Here is a 20,187-nt window from a genome sequence, read left to right as displayed (position 1 = left end):
TTACTATATGTATATATCGTTTGTTCTCTTGAAATTGAAACGCTTACCTAAACGCCATGGCGCGTGCGTATACGAGGAACGAGGAGTATAAAATAGCGGTAAATAGCCTCCGACAGCTCTGACTTTTTTTGATCTAGCTTGAAAACAGGAGCGTCCCTCGTAACGCTTCTTCGGTTGCGCAAAGGTTCGAAATCCGTGCGCAACCGAACGGCCGTACGTGCGCGCACGCGCGCGTATCCACGCGACGCGGAGACGAGGTACGAGCTAGTTTTGCGCACGCGTGCCGCAGGAAATCGGCGGCAAAGCATGCCCGTACGAAACTCGGGAAATTTCTCACCGAGCGGATTCTCGATCCGCTCTGTTCCTCTCAGTAGAAATCAGCGGCCAACGGGTGGAACACCATCGAGATATCGGTGCAAGTATAAAACCGATATATCCGTGCATCGCTCTGGACCTTCGTTCCGCCTTTTTTCTCTCCAACGTCTCGTTCTTCTCGACGATGTATCATCACCTGTACCACCTGGTTCTTTTTACGGTCCTGAGCACCGGCTCGGGTTCGTCGTGGCACGATCGTCGGTACAATTCGCAAAGTGACACGGGAGAGATCGATTTAGCGAGCATCGTCCATACCACTCCTCTCGGACCGGAAGCCACCTTTCATTGGAGGTACACACGATTTCAAATCGAATCTTTCTTTAGAGATTATCCAACACGAATCTGTTTTCGACGGTCGAACGCTTTAGGGTCGATTTCACGAGCGAATCGATCGTCGCGGAAGTCCACTTCGTAGACGCGGGCAACGCGTGGTTCGCCATTGGCTTTTCGAATTACGGGGAATCGAAGCCCGCCGATTATTGCATCTTATGGATCGATTGGCATCGTCGAATTCGATTACAGGTACCCCCTACCCTTTCCTCGAGAATACTGTGAAAACTATTCCGGTATATTAGCTGCGCTCCGACGTAGAGAAATCAAGATACGTGTTTGTTAGGACGCGTGGGCCGACGAAGAGGGCAAATTGAATTTGGATACGCAGCAGGACTGCGAAAATTTCGCCTGGAGAAGAAGAGGGAACGTTACCAAGTTCACTTTCTCCAGAAAATTCGACACATGCGATGAAAACGACTATGTCATGGAGGTGCTTTCAATCGATACACGGACGTTCCCGTTCTTCGATTTTCTTATTTTCCTCTTACTTTTCACACACTCCAGCCGTATCGTATACGCATTCGTATAATATTCTTTTTTCATTTGGCTTCGTAACCGAAGCGAATCGTATCGCGATAACCGATTTCAGAGAGGCACCACGCATTTGGTATGGCTAAGGGGTATCGGCCCGCTGTCGTCTTTGGCCGGTCTGCGGATCTCGGACGCGAAAGCTTCCGGCATGACGCGGACGGAGTTGATCAGAGTACTTCACGAGAGACCAGTTTTTCCTTCCGACGCCTGGAAGTTGGAGTTGTTGGCTCGTCGCGTCAAAATACCGAGCAAGGAGACCACTTACTGGTGTCGCGTGCATAAATTGCCACCGATCCTGTCCAAAAAGTAAAGAGAAATCGTTTATCCGCTACAACGATCGTTGATCGCTTCGATCGGAATCGCTCTGTCAGTTTTCCGGTGTACCATAATTACGCGTATTCGTATATTCGTAGGCATCATATCCTTCAGTTTGGTCCAGCGATACAAACGGGAAACGAGCATCTGGTACATCATATGGAAATCTTCCACTGCGTCGGGCCCGCGGATATGGAAATCCCCATGTACGACGGACCCTGCGACGATGCCGATAGGCCGGAGAAAACCCATGTAATTCTCTCTCTCTCTCTCTCACACACACACACGCACGCACGCACGCGCGCGCACGCACGCACACACACACAACTTAGAATCGCTTAAAAGCACCGGAAACACTCGATCTGTCCCATGTTATACAAATTATGCTATACGTACGCGTGTACGGTGTACAAAGAGATGCGACGCGATCTTGTTGCTTCGTTTGCCGGAAATATAGCGGAAATATGGTAGAGGGAATGTATTTTGTATCGTAAAATGTATATTTCTTTCCTGTTAGATATGCAAAAAGGTGTTGGCGGCCTGGGCAATGGGCGCGGACGCGTTCGTCTATCCCGAGGAAGTTGGATTCCCCATCGGTGGAAAGGATTTTAATCCTTATGTAATGTTGGAGGTCCATTACAACAATCCCGAGATCGAGGAAGGAAAGATCGATTCATCCGGGATTCGTTTGATTCTAACATCGAGCTTACGGAAGTACGATGCCGGCGTGATCGAGTTGGGTTTAGAGTATACGGATAAAATGGCGATACCGCCGCAGCAAGTAACTAAATATTGTAATTCTGAAATGTCCTGGACCGTGGAACCGATCTTCCGGTAATCAACGTTCAAGCATCGTGTTCCTATTGCTGTTCGTTCAGGAAGCCTTCGCTTTATCGGGGCACTGCGTTCAGGAGTGTACGGGGGTTGGACTTCCGCAGCAAGGGATCCATATTTTCGCTTCGCAGCTTCACACGCATCTAACTGGCACGAAAGTTCTCACCCGCCATATCCGGGACGGAGAAGAATTGCCTCTCTTAAATTACGACAATCACTACTCTACACACTTCCAAGAGATTCGACTTCTGCCGAAACCCGTCACCGTTTTACCCGTAAAGACCGCTCGGTCCCTTTTAATCGCTAATCATTGTAACGCGTTCTACATACGATACTTTGGATTTCGAACGATTTCTCTCGTCGACTTGTTTTCGTGTGCTTGTTACAGGGCGACTCTCTGATAACGACTTGCACGTACAAAACGATGGACAGGAAGAACGTTACTCTTGGCGGTTTTGCAATTTCCGATGAAATGTGCGTGAATTACATCCATTATTATCCCGATGCTCGATTAGAGGTAGGTGATGCGCGCTGGTTAGCGACGCGCGTACGTATTCAGGGTTAATATTCGATCTATCGGTCGCCGATTCGAATCGGTCGATTTCATCGTATATTCCAGGTATGTAAAAGCGCTATAAGCGACGATGCTCTGAGAACCTACTTCCGATATTTAAGAGAATGGGAAAGTCAACCCACTACTATCGACACCGATGTATCAACGAATTATCGAAGTATCCGATGGACGAAAGTTCGTGTGCAAGCTCTACGCGATCTCTACGAAGCTGCACCGTTAGGTCTCTTTGTATTTTAATTCGTTATTATCTATTATTACGGGTTGTTCGAAAGAAAGAAAGAAAGAAAGAAAGGCGGGCGAGGACATAATAGTTTCTCTGATCGAATCGATTTTTCTTCAGGAATGCAATGCAACGCGTCCGATGGATCTCGACTTCCTGGATTATGGGACAACATAGCAGCTACACCGGTTAAACTACCCTTGTCTCCGCCGGCTCGAAGCTGCCCCGATTCGTTGGCGAAACGAACAAAGAAATATGAAATCCCGTTTAGAAATATCGATCGGTAGACTGAGATGTTCTCGTATTATTGTCGCGTTATTTTCGCGGCACTTGCGTAGAATTATAGTTGGAAACAATCGAGTTGCTTAAAATTAAGGATGCTTGGCTTTCGATTCGACGCAAATAAAACCAACGATAGACCATAAATATAAGATTCAAGAAATTCTCGTCCCGATTCCTCCACCACGCTCGGTTCGAAAGAAAATACCGGTTACTCGATTACGCGTTACTCTTACCGTAAATGGACACATTTTCGATCGATCCGTTCTTTATTGCCTGTATTCTTTAAGGGTATGCCGAAGAAAGGATGCGGTTCCTTTTATAAGTAAAACAATAATTACGATTACGATATATAACGTGCTCCGGTTTAAAATTTATTTATACAAATTAATAGAATAAAGAAACGTATTCTGAATTGTGGTAACGAATAGTTTTGCGATGTAAGAGTTTGAAAACCTTCGAATAGGCCGGTGTAGTTCGAAGGATCCGTAGAGTTTTTGGTAGCACGTATCGTCCTACAGCCGGAATGGTAGCAGCTCGACGATCGGATGCTGTGTTACCAAACGATCTTCCAAATGCTATTCGCGCATCGTGAAATAATCAAAATGATAATAGTTGCTGCGGTAATTATTATCTTTACACGTTTTCGTTGAATGTACAATAGAAGGACGCGTATTACCCTAAAATGCGATATAAAAATTAAAGATATCCAATATTTACGATATAATACACATGGGCAGATTACACATATACACGCGTACACGCTAAAACCACACATACCGTAGTTGCCTTCGCACAAGCACAGTGGTCGTATCCGGAAAAGTATTTCAATGTTATTTTCCATCCTATTCTCTTTGCCTGTTTTGTATAATGGTAATAATAGTAATAATAATAATAATAATAATAATAATAATAATAATAATAATAATAATAATAATAATCATGGTGGTGGTGGTGACGACGATGATAATGACAATAGCGATGATGATGATGATGATGATGATGATGATGATGATGATGATGATGATGATGATAATAATAATATATGCACGATTTTATCGAACACCTGTCAGGCTCGATTCTTTTTTCATTCGTCTTTGTCGCTTCGATTATAAAATAGTTCGCAAACGTGTTACCATGTAACAGGAGGAGGTACACCTTTACATAGAGTATCAAATTTGTACTGCCAAATGTGCTTTCCATCGCTTCAACCCTCCGAAGCATGGAGTGTAGATTTCGTAGAGAGTGATTTTCAGAATTCAATAAAATTACGAACGCGCGTGATTGGATCGATCGTGATATACGATAATACAAAAATACAACTATATATTGTAAAATGGACATGCAGTGGATAATAGAATGCGAATGTAGCTTACGATGCTTCAAAGGGTCAATCGTGATACTTTGTTAGATATATGCGAGAAAATGTTTTCTCTTTGGTGCTCTATTATTAAGCTGTATTCAGACTTGAAGACGAGATATGCGAAGAGATTTGGACGTTATCGGGCACGTGTAAAAAGAAACGGTTGTAAAACGATCTTTTGGATAATTAATGGTCGATGATAATGGTGCACCGCGTCTGGAAACGGAAACAAGGCTGTCATTTACGAACGAATAAAAATGAAAAAAAAGACTAACGCGCGACAGTCTAATTACAGCTTAAACGTAAACATGTCTCACTGCTCGTGTCGATACTCTTTGAAAAAGTTCCGCGAGAGCTCGTACTTCTTTAAAAATATTTCTGTAAAGAATCAAACGGCTCGCGGAACGCGAATTTCTCGACAAAATCAATATAACCGGTATACGTATGTGTGTATCGCGTCGTTACGAAACTTCGATTTGCATATAGGTACGAAGGAACGTGATCTCCAAAAGTTGTTCGATAGGAATACTTAGGAACGTGATTCACTCGCGAACAAGTGGACATTCTCGTGAACGTATGTAGCTAGAGGAGGTATGTCACGTTGTTGTTGCGTAAAAAAATTTAGACTCTCTGTTAGGAACACGCCCCATTGGAAAAAACACTTATGTCCTAAAGCGTGAATACGATAGCGAACCGGATTCCCAGCTATTTCTCCGAATCGGAGAAATAAATTTTCCTTCTTTTTTCGTCAAACGTATCTCTGCGAATGTTTCATGCGTGACCACGGTATATCCCTTCTTTATCTCTTACCAGGCATCCCTTTTATCTGGTACAGGGTACGACGGATACAGGGAAAATACTTTAACCAAAGATTCTCCTTGTTCGATGTATCGCCAATGATCGAAGAGTACGTCCCCGAAAATTTTGCACCTCGGTCGGAGACCAGCTACGGGCTTCTTGTTAGCCAAGACTTCGTAGGAATACGCGAGTATAAAATATATTATGGAGCTCGGAGAACCGATATGCGCGATGGCCCACGAGTCCGCTTTGCTACGATACTCGTACGCGTCCGAAACGTTCCCGTTGCGTTTCTAACATCGGAAATTCCTTCGGTGTTTGGGTTTCGTGTATTGCGTGAAAGCCTGTCTACTACGTTGATGCGTTGTATAAACGAGATACGCCGCGGGAGAACTAGTAAAATATATTATAAAAAGTTGCGTATATCGCAAGCGAGCGTTAGTCGTGGCAAGTTGGACAATCTCCGAGCAACCGACGCCACGACGTGTCAACAAGACTCTCTCGACTAGAGCGACTGATTGTTCTGTTGCATGTGCATTTGCAAGAAACAGTAGAGTATGCCTGCCTGCGCCATTACGTCGACGGTACCCGCGGCCAGCGGGTCGCGACTTTTTGCGTCGGACCGTGAGTTCGTGCCGGGTCGGAGCAACGTCGGTCCGAATACTGTCGCCAAATTATGCAGGGACATCTTGTTTTGTGCCTCGTGTTTGTTCACTCTTATCAAGTGAGTCAATAGAAAGTCGATCACTGCTTTGTTCACAGCCGGCAGACTCTCGTAGACTCTTCGTAAGGCATTACCCTTCGACAACTCGCCAGTTTGGAAAGCTTCCAGAAAAGCTGGATAAAGAGCATCCGTGAAAAGAGCTTCCGGCATCTCTCGAAGGTACAGCTTGAGAACGCCCGTCACCGAATGGACATCCACCTGGAAAACGGCAAACATGTTATTATCATTATTACTATTAACGTCGAAGATTTGCTGCTTTCCCAAGTTCGTATGATCGGGCACCTCTTTAAGCAACTGCTCCGCTTCGTACGAATTGCTTTCGAACGATTTTCGCAACTTCGTCAAGTCGGACGCGGAACCGGAGACACGGTATAAACCTACTTCTCCGACTCCCCGCCTTTCGACCTCCCTCACGCAGGCAGTTATGATAAAAGGAACGTCTCGTTTCTCGCGTCTAGAAAGCAAACAAACAAGCAAAGTTATCTTAACCGTTGTTTCCGGATAAACGCATCCGTGTTTCAATAACAATAACGTACTTGCACACTTGTTGGATTTTAGCTCCGAACAAGCCTTGAGGTTTGGCAGATGGTACCCGCCTTAAAGTGACTTCGCTTGGAACGAAACGAAGGGCCACGTCTAGAGTGGCTGGTCCCAAATTCAACGACCTTTCCACTTGATCCGACTGCAACCAAGATCGGCTTAGTCTCTGTATACATTTGCCTCGCAACACCGAACGCGTTCCACATTCTTCGTACAATAGAATTCGAACATTTTGACTGCCTTCCAATTCGACAACGAATGTTTCACCTTAAAGCAAAATCAGGTTGAAATTAATCTGGTTTATCCGATTGTAGCCTTTTACAACATAATATAGTATAACATAACATAACATAATAACATAATATAATATAAAATAATGTAACGTAATAGGATACAACGTTATTACCCCACGTTGGAGCCTGACCCCTTGCAACACGACTTCTTGCTCTCTTAAAATAATGCCCATAACTATCGACTTCTACAATTATATAGAGATCTCCTATTCGGTCTAAACCTGGCGGCGTTAGGCCGAGCAGAGTCAAGTGAAGGTCGCCGAGTAATAAACTTTCGTCGCGACCCGATCTCAACAAATAGCTGCCCATATCTGTTTGCAGATAGGTACGGCAGGCTGTAACCCAAGCCTGTAACTCGTACATCGACAAAGGCAACGGTCCTGGTGGTTGCCCACCCTAAAAAAGGTGAAAGATAACAAATTTAACTCGCAATTGTTTCGTTGGTAGCTCGATCGTCTTCATAAATGTATCATTACTTGTATCCTTGTGCCCGATTTAAGTAAAAGATATCGTTAAGTATCTATACGGTATGTATGTATTCGTAATCTGTGAATTACGCACCTTTGACTTATCTAGGTACATATGGGAACGCATTACCTGTTGCAATGCCTCCACCGCTTCAACCCATTGAGACCGTTCAAATTCACTGGACAGAAAGAACGTGTACGAGTTTTGCATTCTATGCTGACTTTTATGCGCGACGCGTAATACTAAATTCGGAGATGCTAATACTAGTTGAGCTTCGAGCTCGGCAAGCTTCTTTCTATTCTTTTCCGAACCTCTACCACCAAGCCTAATTCGTTTTTCATCGTTACGCTCTTCCCATAATATCTGATCGCGTACGGTACATGCCTGTGACCTGTACAAAAAATGTTACTGGTCAGAAAATAGACATTTTTACGAATACGATTAACCTGAACAAAGTATAGTTTAGGTTTAGCACATTACTGTATACCTCAGAGCTACAACGTTAGCCGGACTAGTCTCGCGTGGTTCGACACCGTCTTCTGTCACTACCGCTTCCGCCACTGGCACATACCATTTTAACTCGAATGTAAACTTATCTCTACCAGATGCCTTATATTTTGCACAAGCAATCACATCGTTGAATAGGAATAAATGTCTCAGCTTTCTATGACCATCCGATAGTTCCACTACAAACGAATTCTTCACTAATCTTCGTTGTGCCCTGTCATGACTCTGGAAATAAATATGTTCATAGGCACACATCACGATTTCTGAACAACAACGGTTCAACGACCAGAAATGCTATTTCACTTTTGCTCACCGGGAACATTGATTTTGTCTGGATAATGTTGAATTCGTCCAGGAAGTTTCTAGTCATAGCAAGAGCTTCGGAGAGAGGTGCATGATCTGCATGATTCACAGGTGTATGTTTTAAGAGATCCTACAATCGATTGAAAGGGATTATCTCACTGCGAACTCGCCGATAAGATAAAGTTAGTATATTTCCACGTGTCTCTATCGACTTATGCAAGTAATCTTCGTTGAATAATGTTGCACATTCGTGTTTATACTCACGTGCAATACCAATGCATTCTTCTGCACTCGTGCTACAGGCTTATGTAGAAGATCTTCGAGGGATAAGCCGGGACCTTTGGGAAATCCTCGGAGTCTGATATCCCTTGTAATTTCACCGAATTGAGTAGAATGTGCGGAACATCTTCGTACAGTATCGGTAGCACGGGCGTAATTGTGTAAGAAAGCTCCATATAACGCTATGTTGCTGGCCATTACCTAATTACCAATCGATAATCATTAAAAACAGAGCTACAGAGACGACGGTTGCTCTTCTACCGCATATCGTAATACGTCTCGAATCTCTGCTCTTACTTTAAACTGTTCACCTATCGCTGTCTTGCAATCCCATTTCTCCAATTTCTTCCTAAGACCGTTCAGAAATGTTTGATGCTGTTCGTGCAGTTCAGGAATTTTATAAAACATGGTGCCAAACTCATCTTCCGAGATGACAGGCTGGGACGTGGTCAATGTGGCCCTTATAGCCTTCATATACTGAAAAGATAGGCATTCGTTAGAAACCATGAAACGACTTTCCATATTTCATTTAGTTCAAATAGTAGAATCCACATACTTGTAGCATCACGTTTAGACATTCAACATATACAGTTTCACTTTCTACTACCGAGTTTACAATACATTTAATCATAGACGTTCTATCGTCCTCACGATCTTTACTTTTCTCTTGCCGACGCGGGGTCGTTGGTGTGGGCGACTCTAAGCTGCCTTCGCTCAAACTCAAAGGTTCTGCGTCGCTACTACCAGTTTCGTTATCGGTGCTAAGTGCGCGTAACAGAATCGGCGGCGCAGGGCTTGCACCTTCTTCGTCTTCACTGTCCATTGCTGCCCTATGCCTGCAAAAACGTTCAATTTTATTTACCCTATAAACTGGAGTATATTCGAACGCCGTAGGCAATTATTCTAGTTATTTAACATCGACCACTCACTGTATAAAATAATCGATGTTGACATAGTTGCTCTGGTTTCCCGGTGAGTCTGGAAGAGAAGGCGGTCTCCTCGGCGGTACTCTATTGCCATTATTATTTCCAACTGGTGGGACACGTGCGTCAATATATACATACTCTCCTGTTTGATCTAATGCTACGGAATCATAGTAAGGTTCTTCCTCCGATGCCTCTGCATCGCCATCTTCTCCATCTTCGTTAATCGCATTTTCCAAATCTACTCATAAAGCATACGTATAAATGGAATTGGATTTAATTATGAAATGGAGTAAAGCGAATACAACACCTTTCTCGTCTTCTTCTTTGAGGGATTCCTCATTTTTCTCTTTCTTCGAGCTACCTGTCACTTCGATTACAGTTACATAATTACTTGGCACATCGGGATCGCTATTTCTTCTGAGCTCAGGCACTTTGTCAGGACTCCTCGGTATCTCGCTTTTAGGTCTCTTGCTCGTGTTTAGAGTAGAGCTCAATTCGGAAACACATTTGTCTTGAAATTTGCTTATATCCTCGCGCACAGGGAGGGATGGAGCCAATTGCTCTGTTTGTTGCACACGAGACGCGTTTGTTGCATCGAACAGACTATTTTCTGTCGGTTGACAGGTCTGCTGGGTTTGAGAATCTGTGAGCTGCTGCTTCTCAGCAGTTATTACAATGTTGCTGTTAGCCAATTGTTTGTGACGCTCTACGTCGGCTAGTAACCTTTCCAAATATTCCACATAGAATTCTTCTTTTTCGAGTTCCTCTCGCAGAGCAGTCACCTTTAAATACATCAATTATATTGTGTGCGTGCGCGCGCGCGCGCGCGCGCGTGTGTGTGTGTGTGTGTGGCAGGGGGACACATGTGTGTATTGTAGATGTGTGTTAGCAATAGATATATATATATATGAGAAGATTTATTACAATATAAGATAATACAAGAGATGTAACAGAATTATTTGAAAACATTGCTAAAATTTTAATTTTTTAGTTTTTGTTATTTGTCTAATATTCGCGTAGCTTTAGTCTTCTCCCAACTCTTGCTGACCAACCTATATATGTACTTTATTCGTGATAGCAAGATTAGGTAAGATAGCAAGATTAACTATACGCTATCAAAGAATTTTAATAGTAAAAATTAATATACTCGATACATTTCTTTTACTCTGTTCATGCTGCGAATATATTTTCCCTTGTTAAGTGTCGTATACTTCTACAAGATTGCGTACAATAAAATAATAACCGCATAAGAATTAATTTCTAAGCATTAGTTTAAACAAAAATTATAATAAACAGATTGTATTGAATTATTACTTATATTCAACTATAAACTCGATCAACGTCCCACTTAAGTATGAAATTAATACGATGAGTCATGAAATAAAGTCTCCATCACCTCAAGAACAAGAAAGGATTTTCTTCTAAAGAACTGGTAACCCTATTGGAAAGTTCTAAAGAAAGCATTACCAAACGCGCGATTCTATTTAAAAACGTTGACATAATCTGTTTATTATGATAAAAACAAGCAACAGTCTGAAAATATTACATATAAGGATTTGCTAATTCGTACATATAAATTCATTGTAGCATAGATGAAAAAATAATGTAGAATTGTAGGATACAATAGAAAAAATAGATTGGTGCATGGTTGATTTTTGAATAGCCTAATTTTATAAAAGTACAGTAAAGAAAAGTTTAAGTAAATTTTACAACCTGTGCAAGAGACGCACAATTAGTGATTCATCATTGATCAGAGATTGGAAGGAAATCCTCTTGCTGGCAGATTTTTACAAACTCGTTTGCATATTCGATGTAAGTAAAGGGATTAAAATAGACGTTCTAATTACAAGCAATTACCTTCTGTTTATGCTTGACTAGGTTGGCCCTGACGTCCTCTTCCCAGGCCGCCGGCAAGGCGCTGTCCGGGAATCTTTGTACCCAGACACGCTGGAAATCCCCGAAAACGCTCATTACTTCACTCCAGGCCGTTGAAAGGAAGGACTCCTCGGGAACGGTGACGGTTCCGGGCACGATTCAGATTCAGGCCGATGTGTACATTGCACTGATTGCACGGGCACGGGCGCGGCGTTTGCGGCTCTCGCTCTCACCCAAATAGACCCGATTACGATCCCGTTCCGTGGCAGAGAATCAACTGATATGCACGTGCCACCGTAACGAGGCATAAGTCGTTTGTTTTAGTGTTTTAGGCGATGCGATATTTCTTCCTGGTACACGCCGATCAAATACGCAGCCAAAGAGCAAACGAAACGAGCGTCATACGGCCGCTGTCATCTTGTCGACATCTCTTGTGTAGCTCACGATGATCCGATCCCTATGCCCTCTCCTATCATTTTGACGCCTCCGTTATACTCTGTTCGCGGACACTGCTCCTAACAGCAGGTGCGCCGCTTCACGGACGACGGGACGATACTCTACGAGAAAAAACCACACTTACGCAAATTAGAAATTCTTTCTTGTGAAACACTCGACAAAATCCTGTCTTTCTCTATAGCGGACAAATACGTGTGTAATTTATATTTAGATTGGTCATACGAACTCATTTAATAGAAACATTTTGTGAAAATGTATATATGTAATTCCGACTTTGCTAGAAAAGCTTCGATTGTTTAAGATTCTGAAGAAATTGGATACATACATACATACATACATGCATACATACATACATACATACATAACGCAACTATGAACGATGGATGGTGTTTCTTTATGGCTTACGTAATTCTTTGTATGTAATTACCGTTGTGTTTCCGAAAACGTTTAGATTTAATTCTTCGGTTAAAACAGTAAGATATGCAATCTAACGCGTCTTTTGTTCGTAACTAGGAGAATCAAAATTCATTCCAATTGAGAATTGTAAAAATAATTTTCGAGTTACACATGAGAGAGAGAGAGAGAGAGAGAGAGAGAGAGATAAACATTAAGTATAATTTCTCTTTTCTCTTTGCTTTTTAAAGAGCAAACGGAGACAAGCAGATAAAATCGATTAAACAATGTTTTACGATGCAATACATATGTACGTTGATGGCAATCGTTTGTACAGAAATATGTATGTTGTTATAAATATAAATGTTAAGAAAGTAGTTGTCAGATTTCTATTAGATTTCTAGATTTCTTCCTTTCAATACTATGCGATAGAATCTTTAAATTCTTATTTTTCGGTACTGCTGTTTCCAGTTTTAGCTCTGAAGGCCGGCAGTATTTTTTAAACTCCTATAATATCGACTGTTCCGAAATCTCGAATTTTGAAATGGCAATTCTGAGAGGAAATTGAAACATTCAATTCAATGTGAAATTTGACAGTCGAAGTGCGTATACAAGTCGTAGTCCATTTTTACGGCGAATCTCATTCCCTCCAGCATTAATAGCATTAATACTACTAGCATTAATAGTAGTTGTATAGTAATGTATGCATACATATTCCGACCATATATGATGTATGTTTTTTAAGGCGATGGTACGTACATACATGTATAGTATGACACTTGCATATGACATGGCCTAAGGCCTAAGCTTCGACCATACGAATACATATGCAGTAGTATAATGTATATAGATATGTACCTATGTACATACTTGCTGCATGCTAACACGAGGGTCTCTAGATTGGAATAAATTACAGCGCTCTAGCGTGTCTTTTACGAACTAAAAGCTTGGTAGCGGGTGTTTTGAGAAAGTAATTATATAAAATAATTAATGAATTATATATCGATGTACATTGTCTTTAAACATCGAATCGTGGATACGTGGACCTTATGCAGTGAAAACGCAATAAATTTTGATTGCAGAAAATTACGAATTACAGTATTTTTCTTTTCGACTTACTTTTGTAAGTTACTGTACAGGTGTAGCTGTCAATCTCGTTGGCAGCACAATTTAGAGGTTATGTTTTCTCTAAAATATTAACGAATTTTCGTTCATTTCTCGATTTATCTAAAAATATGTCGGCCATGGACGAAAAGAAAGAGCAACCAATACTTCCGGAATTATTGAAACATGTCAAAACAGACTCCAAGAGTGGGATCTCCTCGTGCCTGGTGCGACTAAAAAATGAACCCAAATGCTACAAGCAGTTTGCAAAAGATGGAGGATTGGGCATTTTAGTAAATTTACTTCGCTGTCATAATTTGAAGATATTGAATATGACTTTAAGCATTCTAGCGAACGCGTGCTTGCATTCGGACGCACGAGAAAAGGTATTATGAGATTTCTCGTCATATATTTTTAAGGCTGTTCGGTTCATGGATCGTTCGGTCAGGCAAGGTTGAAAGAAATAGTAAAAGAAGAAGTAAAATTATTTTGAACTAACGTTGAAACCATCTTTTTCAGGTTAGAGGATCTAAGATAGCAAATAACATAGTCTCTATAATAAAATATATAAAATTAGAAAGCACTTTACACTGCCGCGCGTGCAGATTAATTGGAAACTTATCGGAGTGCGATTGGCATGCCAAATCGTTTTGTAAAGCTGGTGCGATTCAGGCTATAGTTGATCTTTTACAATTAAATACAAATACGCAAACTTATTTAATGAGCGTCAGAGCTATAAGGTAATCAAGTCTTGATTAATCAAAAATAATTTCATCGGGTCTAATAGTGCTCCGTTCTATCGATTTATATCTCTTGTGTACAGAAACATTTGGAGCATACACGAAGGCAGCAGAGAAGAAATATTAGAAACTGGTGTTATACGTAGAATTACAGGATTATTAATAATGGCAGTGGGGAAATTAGAAACAAGCACGAGAACCGCTTCCGAACTAATAGAGATTTGTTTGAAAGCAATGTGCGCATTTTTGTGTACTCTTGACCCTCGAGTTAGCGAACAAATTCGAGGGGAGAAAGATTTGCAAGGCTATAAATGCATCGTACAATGCCTCGGTATGAAAAATAAAATGGCTGTCAAGTGTTTGTACAACCTCTGCCAAATAGCAGAATGCCGTCCTATATTGGGAAATTCTGGCGCTATCGAAAGTCTCATTATTCTCATTAAAGATCGCTCGGAATTGTGTAAAGAGATGTTGTCCAGTTTATGTTTATTCTGTCGCGAAGCTGTGAATCGTGCAAGGATTAGAATTGGATCTGGTTTAGAATTAATGCTGTCTTTATTACAAAGTTCTCAGGATGAAAAGTACCACCCTATGTTATTGCATGCTTTGGCACAATTTGTCTACGATGATCCGAGCATTGTGATAATGGTGAAGAATGGTTTGCTTGATGTTCTTGTAACTAGATTGAGAAAAATGGTCAGGGAAACCATAAGTAACGAGGAGACTAGGATTTCGAAGAAAAGAGGCAACGAATCGCCACCTAACAAACAAACAGAATTCAAGTATAACAAAACCAATCTAGGACGGTACGTTTTTATTAGATTTTCTCATGATATAATCTGAAATAAATAAACGCTATGCTTCGATTTCACAGATTTAGTTCGGATTATTATCGCGATGACTGGAGTCCAGGCAGTGCGACCAGTGTCTCTTCTTCGCCCCCTTCAACGCCACCATTACCATTTTATGATTCCTTAGAGAACGATGAAAATACAGAAGATAATTACAGTCCAGTTTGTAGTGATACAGAATTTATGGACAACGAAGATGGTTCGCAAAACAACATATTCCCATAGAATATACATAAAGTAATGAATTCGATTAGATACGTGAGATAACGAATCTTTTCGCAGAACCACAAGAAGAAGTGGAATCGCTAGAAAGTTGTAAATCGGTGATTGCAGAGACAGAAGAACCCCAGACTTCCGAAAAAGGAAATAAATCGATAGTAAATAACTGTGAATATGCAAACGTATGGACGTTAGTTTTACTAAGTCGTCTGAGTCATTCGAACGATCCGATCGAACGACTGGCCGATTCTACCACCATCGAACCACTGTCAGCTTATATCAGGCATGCTAAAAACCCAAAGGCGTCCAGGATTTTAACACGGATTGTAAGGTAAGTAAAAACGATCCAATTAAAAGTACGGTATAGAATTTTTATATAGAATTTGAATTGCTTAACGCTTAGTCTTCTATACAGAAATGGAGCGTATTTAATGCCTCTGTTGAAGCAAGGCTTCGTGTTTGAAGCTCAGACGTTATACGGTTCAGAGCAATACTTAAGGCAGTTATGTGCTCTTGCCGAAACCGGTGGAGCAATAGGTGAACTGACATCCATACTACTGCGCGGAGACGAAGCTCACAAATTGGTAATCGCAGTCTCGATACCATTTTTAATTAAATCACGCTATATTCTCAAGTCCCTGCTGAACAATTACGGTGGCTTGGCATTAATATTCCGCGTGCTATCCGACCAACAGCACAGTCTTTACAAGAATGCTATATGGTCGATTTGTCGGTTAGCAAACACGCTGCAGATACAGCCAGAAATGATAGACAAGTGTCAGATCACGGACACCGCATCGACAGATTTCCCAAGAGTTTACGATAATCATCCTAAGCCGGCTACTGTCACGTTCGAGTTGGACGATGGCACAACCATCAATGCCTGTAGACACACGCTATGCCAAAAGTCGGATGCCTTTTCTGCAATGCTCGAAGGAAACTTTTCGGAATCGGGGAAAAAACGTGTGAAGCTGCGAAACACGTCGAGGGAAGGTCTTCACACGTTATTACTCGCCGCGAATGGCGCTGCCTTTGAAAACAGAACCATCGAGTCTTTATTGGACGCCGTATTGTTGGCCGACAAGTTTCTAATGAACGACGTGTCGGATGTTCTCACAGAGAGCTCGATTTCCAAGCTGAATTATCAGAATTTCAGCAGAGCCTGGAATTGGGCGAAAAATAACGCATGTCACGAATTGAAATCTTGCTGCGTAAAGAGCTTTCTCACAGCCTCTATGACACATTCGGAAAGAGTACAAGCATTTCAGGACTTTTCCAACAGCGATAGCTTCCATGAGTTCTTGGCCGAGGTGAGACAGATAATTAATAGCGTTCTGTGCCAACGTTGACGACAAAGTCATTTAACTTAATTGTGATATTAATAGTAGTGGAATCGTAGTTTATATATTTGGTCGTTCAATCGTGATCACGACGCACTCAATGAAATTTTTATAATATGAAAGTCTTTATTCATCGTGCCCCTATTATCGTACTTGCTGTGAATATATTTTAAGAGGCAATATCGATGTACATTTACTGATTATTACACGTTTGTAGGTGTAATTTCTTTAAAGAATATACATTGAAATGCTAATTGTATATACGTGTAAAGGAGTCGAATTTAGAATTGACTAAAATAGAACGAACATAGATGTTCTTCCTTACCATTGTACCATTGTACAATCGTACTCTACGTGACTCAGCCTCGTTTTTCATATCCTTTGCGTTAATTTTAATTGCATCGGTTCCGACGGAATGGAAATTAAATGCAAAATCATTTGCACTTGATCCTTATTCACGCAATCTATCTTGAATGATTTCAGAAGCTGAAACATTCATAGAAACGTAATTAATTGTTGCTATATCCATTTCGTTCAACTAATTTAATATATATATATATATATATATATATATAACCGTACTTTTTTTGTTATTTTATCTTAAGAATGTAACATATACAAGTGTTTATCTTGCACAATTTTACGAAATAATCAATTTAATAAATATATATTATAAACAATGTGTTTCTGGATTGTAATATATAGCAGCTGGAATACCTCCGACAAACCAAGCAGTATTTGTATTTCTGCCATTTTTCGACCGATACAGCTTCTCGCACCCAAAGCAAACGGTAGACTCGCGTGTGGATTTAATAAACTGCGGTAAGTACCTTCATCCGTTCTGATCCATCTTTCCGGTAGAAACTCGTTCGGTCGTGAAAAATTTCTGCTATCACGACCGCTCGAATAAATTGATAACACTATCAATTCCTAAAATCAATTCGATACCGTAATTCACAGTACTCTCCCTCTCTCTCTCTCTCTTGCATTTCACATTTTCCAATAATATTTTCAACACCATAGCGACAAGATCACTTACCCCTTTTGGCACGAAATAATTACCAATCACACTGTCTTCCGGCAAATATCGCGAGATGAATGGCGCGGTGGGATATAATCGAAGAGTTTCTTTAATTACGCCTCTCAACTGCCCATCCTGTAGCACTTTCTTCTCTGGAAGTTTTTTCAAATGGTTGTACAGTTCTTCTTGCTTGTAAGGGTGATTGGACATTAACAACAGAATCCATTGCAAAGTGGTCGCTGTCTATAATTCAAATTATGTTCGCACGATTACTTTTATATCTTCATGGAAATTTCTTATATTTGCATACATACATAAAGTACATAGGTATGTACATATACAAGTATGTATCTACAGGTTTATACCGTGTCTCCAGCCGCTAAAATAAAATCGGTCACAATGCAAATTGCATCTTCTTCTCGAATCCCTTCGTCCAACATTTTCTTTAGCAAGCCGTCGCCACCTAATTCGATCATTCGTGGTACCAAAACACGAACCATTTCGAATGTTGCGTCTACGGCTGTAACGAACTTCATCCAAACTGGAAGTCGTAAATTCATGGCAACTTTAGCTGGCATTATGGCTAATTTAGCAGAGTATTCGAATACTTTGTGCAACGTTCTCGCCAATTTTACGAAATCTCGAGACAGCTCGTGTTTGCAATTGTGCCAGTGGATGCCCATCAATGTTGCAACCATTGCTATAAAAGTTAAAATTAAATTAGTTTTTTGTTGTTTTTTTTCAGACGTTTCACGTGATTTTACATTTATTTTTACCCTCTATGGACCACCGATACAGTTGAACCTGTAAGTCTGGTATCACAGCATCGGTCTCCATCTGTTTCTGCCATTTCCGTGTCAGTTCTTTGGCTGCCTGTTCACATGGACCAGCCATCAGATTTGTCGGATCCGGCACTAACATTACCTTATTCAATATTTTTCGAAAATGCATCCACTCGTCTCCGTTCCTGTTCAAAGGTGTCGGTATAATGGTTGACAATAAAAACTCTGTTAGCTGCCTTTAGACTTTACCTGCCGGCGATTTAGATTCAACGATCTTTCAAGAATAAAAGACAACTACATAATGGATTTTCTAATCGATTATTCTGTCGATAGATGTCCGGTAGCTAAAGCGTTAACACTGATTGACGATTTACATACATGAAGAGTAGTCCGCGCCGACATTTTCGTATATCGTTGTATAGCAACCAAGCTTCCGGTAGGAAGTGTTTCGGCGCCGCTCCCTCTATCCGAAAGATTCTACGATACTCTTGCGGGGAATTGACAAACACTGCCGTAACTGGCCCCAGTCTTTCTCTGTAAACCGGACCCAGCTGCTTATGTCTTTTGTCCACGTATTCGTGCTGTCTTTTCGCGCCACCAGCAAGTAAAAACGAGAAAAGCGTTCCAAACAAAGGTAGACCTTGCGGTTCCGGTGCTTGCTGCAGATCACTTCCGGTAGCAGTTGCTTTATTCGCAACACCATAACTTCTCTCTTTCTCGCACGATTTCTCGACGATTTCGATTTTCAATTGTGCAGCGCCGTCAGCAGTCTTCGCGATATCGGACGAATCGTCGATCCTCTTCGCCCCTACGTAACTGCAATCCGGTATACAATAATTCGATGAAATATTACCCTGGATGTGGCTGACTTTTCCCGCAGCTTTAAGACAATTTCGCGTAATGTTCATGTTTTTCCTTTCACTTTTACGATTGGAGTAGGAAATACTGTAAGCTCCGGCAACCTCGGCTAAGTTTTGCTAATGGAACATTTCTTACTGTCGTATCGAGCTTTCGATAGCATTATTACTGTTTACTGTGGAACGCGGGAAATCAGACGGCCGTCCGTCGACTCACAGATGGACCCACTGAAGCTTCTTTCGTTCGACAGAAATGCAATCGATAACTGTCGTGTGCTTGAAGGTTGCGGAATGTTCTTTCACGGTAATCATACGTATTGGCACGTGTCAAATCGGACACCTTTTGCAGACTAATCGTTTCTTGTTTCAGACGAGCATGCGTGACTCTATATTTAACAGTGATAAATATTGTACTATAAATTTCTTACCGTATTAAGAAGTAGACCGATTACGCACACTGATTTTTAATTACTATTAAACGTCTATTATTCATCTTCGTCTCATGATCTCGTGGTCATCCCGAAACCATTGTAACGTCTACTGCACACTATTTACCATTATCGGATGTATTTGAATCTCTAGCCGAAATTTCTTACATCGGGAGGGGAGACATTAGATACCTACATATCTCGAAAACAGAGAATAACGAATTACATTAAATAATCTTATTGCTGGCAATTTGTCGTGCAACTGTGTAATTCTCAAATGTAATTCTCTTAATTAGGTAGAAATTTTGCGAAAAGATGTTTACACGGTGCTTATATTCCTACAAACATTCGCAAACTCTTAAGATGTACATACCTACAAACATTATATGTATTGTAGGGACCACTCTTCCGGAATGATATATCTAGACGAAAGGTTAATCAGGTTAATCGTTCAGCATA

The 20,187-nt window shown here is 41.1% G+C and overlaps 4 protein-coding genes across 9 annotated transcripts; 2 read left to right on the top strand and 2 right to left on the bottom strand.

Moving 5' to 3' along the window:
* Positions 1 to 143: 143 nt before the first annotated feature.
* On the top strand, positions 144 to 3,876 carry Tbh (tyramine beta hydroxylase). Its single transcript, XM_033465816.2, has 10 exons — positions 144 to 666; positions 744 to 897; positions 992 to 1,138; positions 1,298 to 1,545; positions 1,653 to 1,806; positions 2,072 to 2,335; positions 2,433 to 2,663; positions 2,777 to 2,905; positions 3,008 to 3,182; positions 3,303 to 3,876. Exons 1-10 carry the CDS (start codon positions 500 to 502, stop codon positions 3,467 to 3,469), a joined length of 1,836 nt encoding a protein of 611 aa, XP_033321707.1. The 5' UTR covers positions 144 to 499; the 3' UTR covers positions 3,470 to 3,876.
* On the bottom strand, positions 3,799 to 12,290 carry RhoGAP1A (Rho GTPase activating protein at 1A). 4 transcript variants are annotated; one of them, XR_004489667.2, is made up of 14 exons: positions 11,520 to 12,288; positions 9,970 to 10,444; positions 9,666 to 9,900; positions 9,293 to 9,572; positions 9,034 to 9,213; positions 8,722 to 8,937; positions 8,468 to 8,587; positions 8,135 to 8,379; positions 7,741 to 8,038; positions 7,293 to 7,575; positions 6,883 to 7,153; positions 6,629 to 6,800; positions 4,242 to 6,544; positions 3,799 to 4,141 (listed from the first exon to the last, which is right to left on the bottom strand). XR_004489667.2 is itself a non-coding variant. In XM_033465813.2 (13 exons), the coding sequence occupies exons 1-13, from the start codon at positions 11,631 to 11,633 to the stop codon at positions 6,128 to 6,130; spliced, it is 3,282 nt and encodes a 1,093-aa protein (XP_033321704.2). In that variant the 5' UTR covers positions 11,634 to 12,290; the 3' UTR covers positions 3,799 to 6,127. The 4 variants fall into 4 exon arrangements, 3 of the variants coding, with proteins under 3 accessions (XP_033321704.2, XP_033321702.2, XP_033321705.2); XM_033465813.2 differs by having other exon boundaries at positions 3,799 to 6,544; positions 9,666 to 9,876; positions 11,520 to 12,290; XM_033465811.2 differs by having other exon boundaries at positions 3,799 to 6,544.
* A 1,074-nt stretch (positions 12,291 to 13,364) lies between these two features.
* On the top strand, positions 13,365 to 16,899 carry Rnb (BTB/POZ domain-containing protein Rnb). Of its 2 annotated transcripts, XM_076520712.1 has the most exons (7): positions 13,365 to 13,509; positions 13,643 to 13,876; positions 14,010 to 14,230; positions 14,314 to 15,036; positions 15,105 to 15,280; positions 15,364 to 15,631; positions 15,716 to 16,899. In XM_076520712.1, the coding sequence occupies exons 2-7, from the start codon at positions 13,823 to 13,825 to the stop codon at positions 16,647 to 16,649; spliced, it is 2,376 nt and encodes a 791-aa protein (XP_076376827.1). In that variant the 5' UTR covers positions 13,365 to 13,509; positions 13,643 to 13,822; the 3' UTR covers positions 16,650 to 16,899. The 2 variants fall into 2 exon arrangements, with proteins under 2 accessions (XP_076376827.1, XP_033322147.2); XM_033466256.2 differs by lacking the exon at positions 13,365 to 13,509 and having other exon boundaries at positions 13,518 to 13,876.
* sad (Cytochrome P450 family protein sad) lies at positions 16,742 to 19,668 on the bottom strand. Of its 2 annotated transcripts, none has more exons than XM_076522705.1 (6): positions 18,822 to 19,668; positions 18,426 to 18,628; positions 18,027 to 18,361; positions 17,680 to 17,904; positions 17,358 to 17,570; positions 16,742 to 17,126 (listed from the first exon to the last, which is right to left on the bottom strand). In XM_076522705.1, the coding sequence occupies exons 1-6, from the start codon at positions 19,349 to 19,351 to the stop codon at positions 17,013 to 17,015; spliced, it is 1,620 nt and encodes a 539-aa protein (XP_076378820.1). In that variant the 5' UTR covers positions 19,352 to 19,668; the 3' UTR covers positions 16,742 to 17,012. The 2 variants fall into 2 exon arrangements, with proteins under 2 accessions (XP_076378820.1, XP_033322150.2); XM_033466259.2 differs by having other exon boundaries at positions 18,438 to 18,628; positions 18,822 to 19,665.
* Between the last annotated feature and the right edge of the window lie 519 nt (positions 19,669 to 20,187).

This window comes from Megalopta genalis, chromosome 1, assembly GCF_051020955.1.
Source record: "Megalopta genalis isolate 19385.01 chromosome 1, iyMegGena1_principal, whole genome shotgun sequence".
NCBI classification, from domain to species: Eukaryota; Metazoa; Arthropoda; class Insecta; order Hymenoptera; family Halictidae; genus Megalopta; species Megalopta genalis.
The sequence above is the reverse complement of the archived record's forward strand: the minus strand, read 5'-3'. Positions and strand labels throughout refer to the sequence as shown.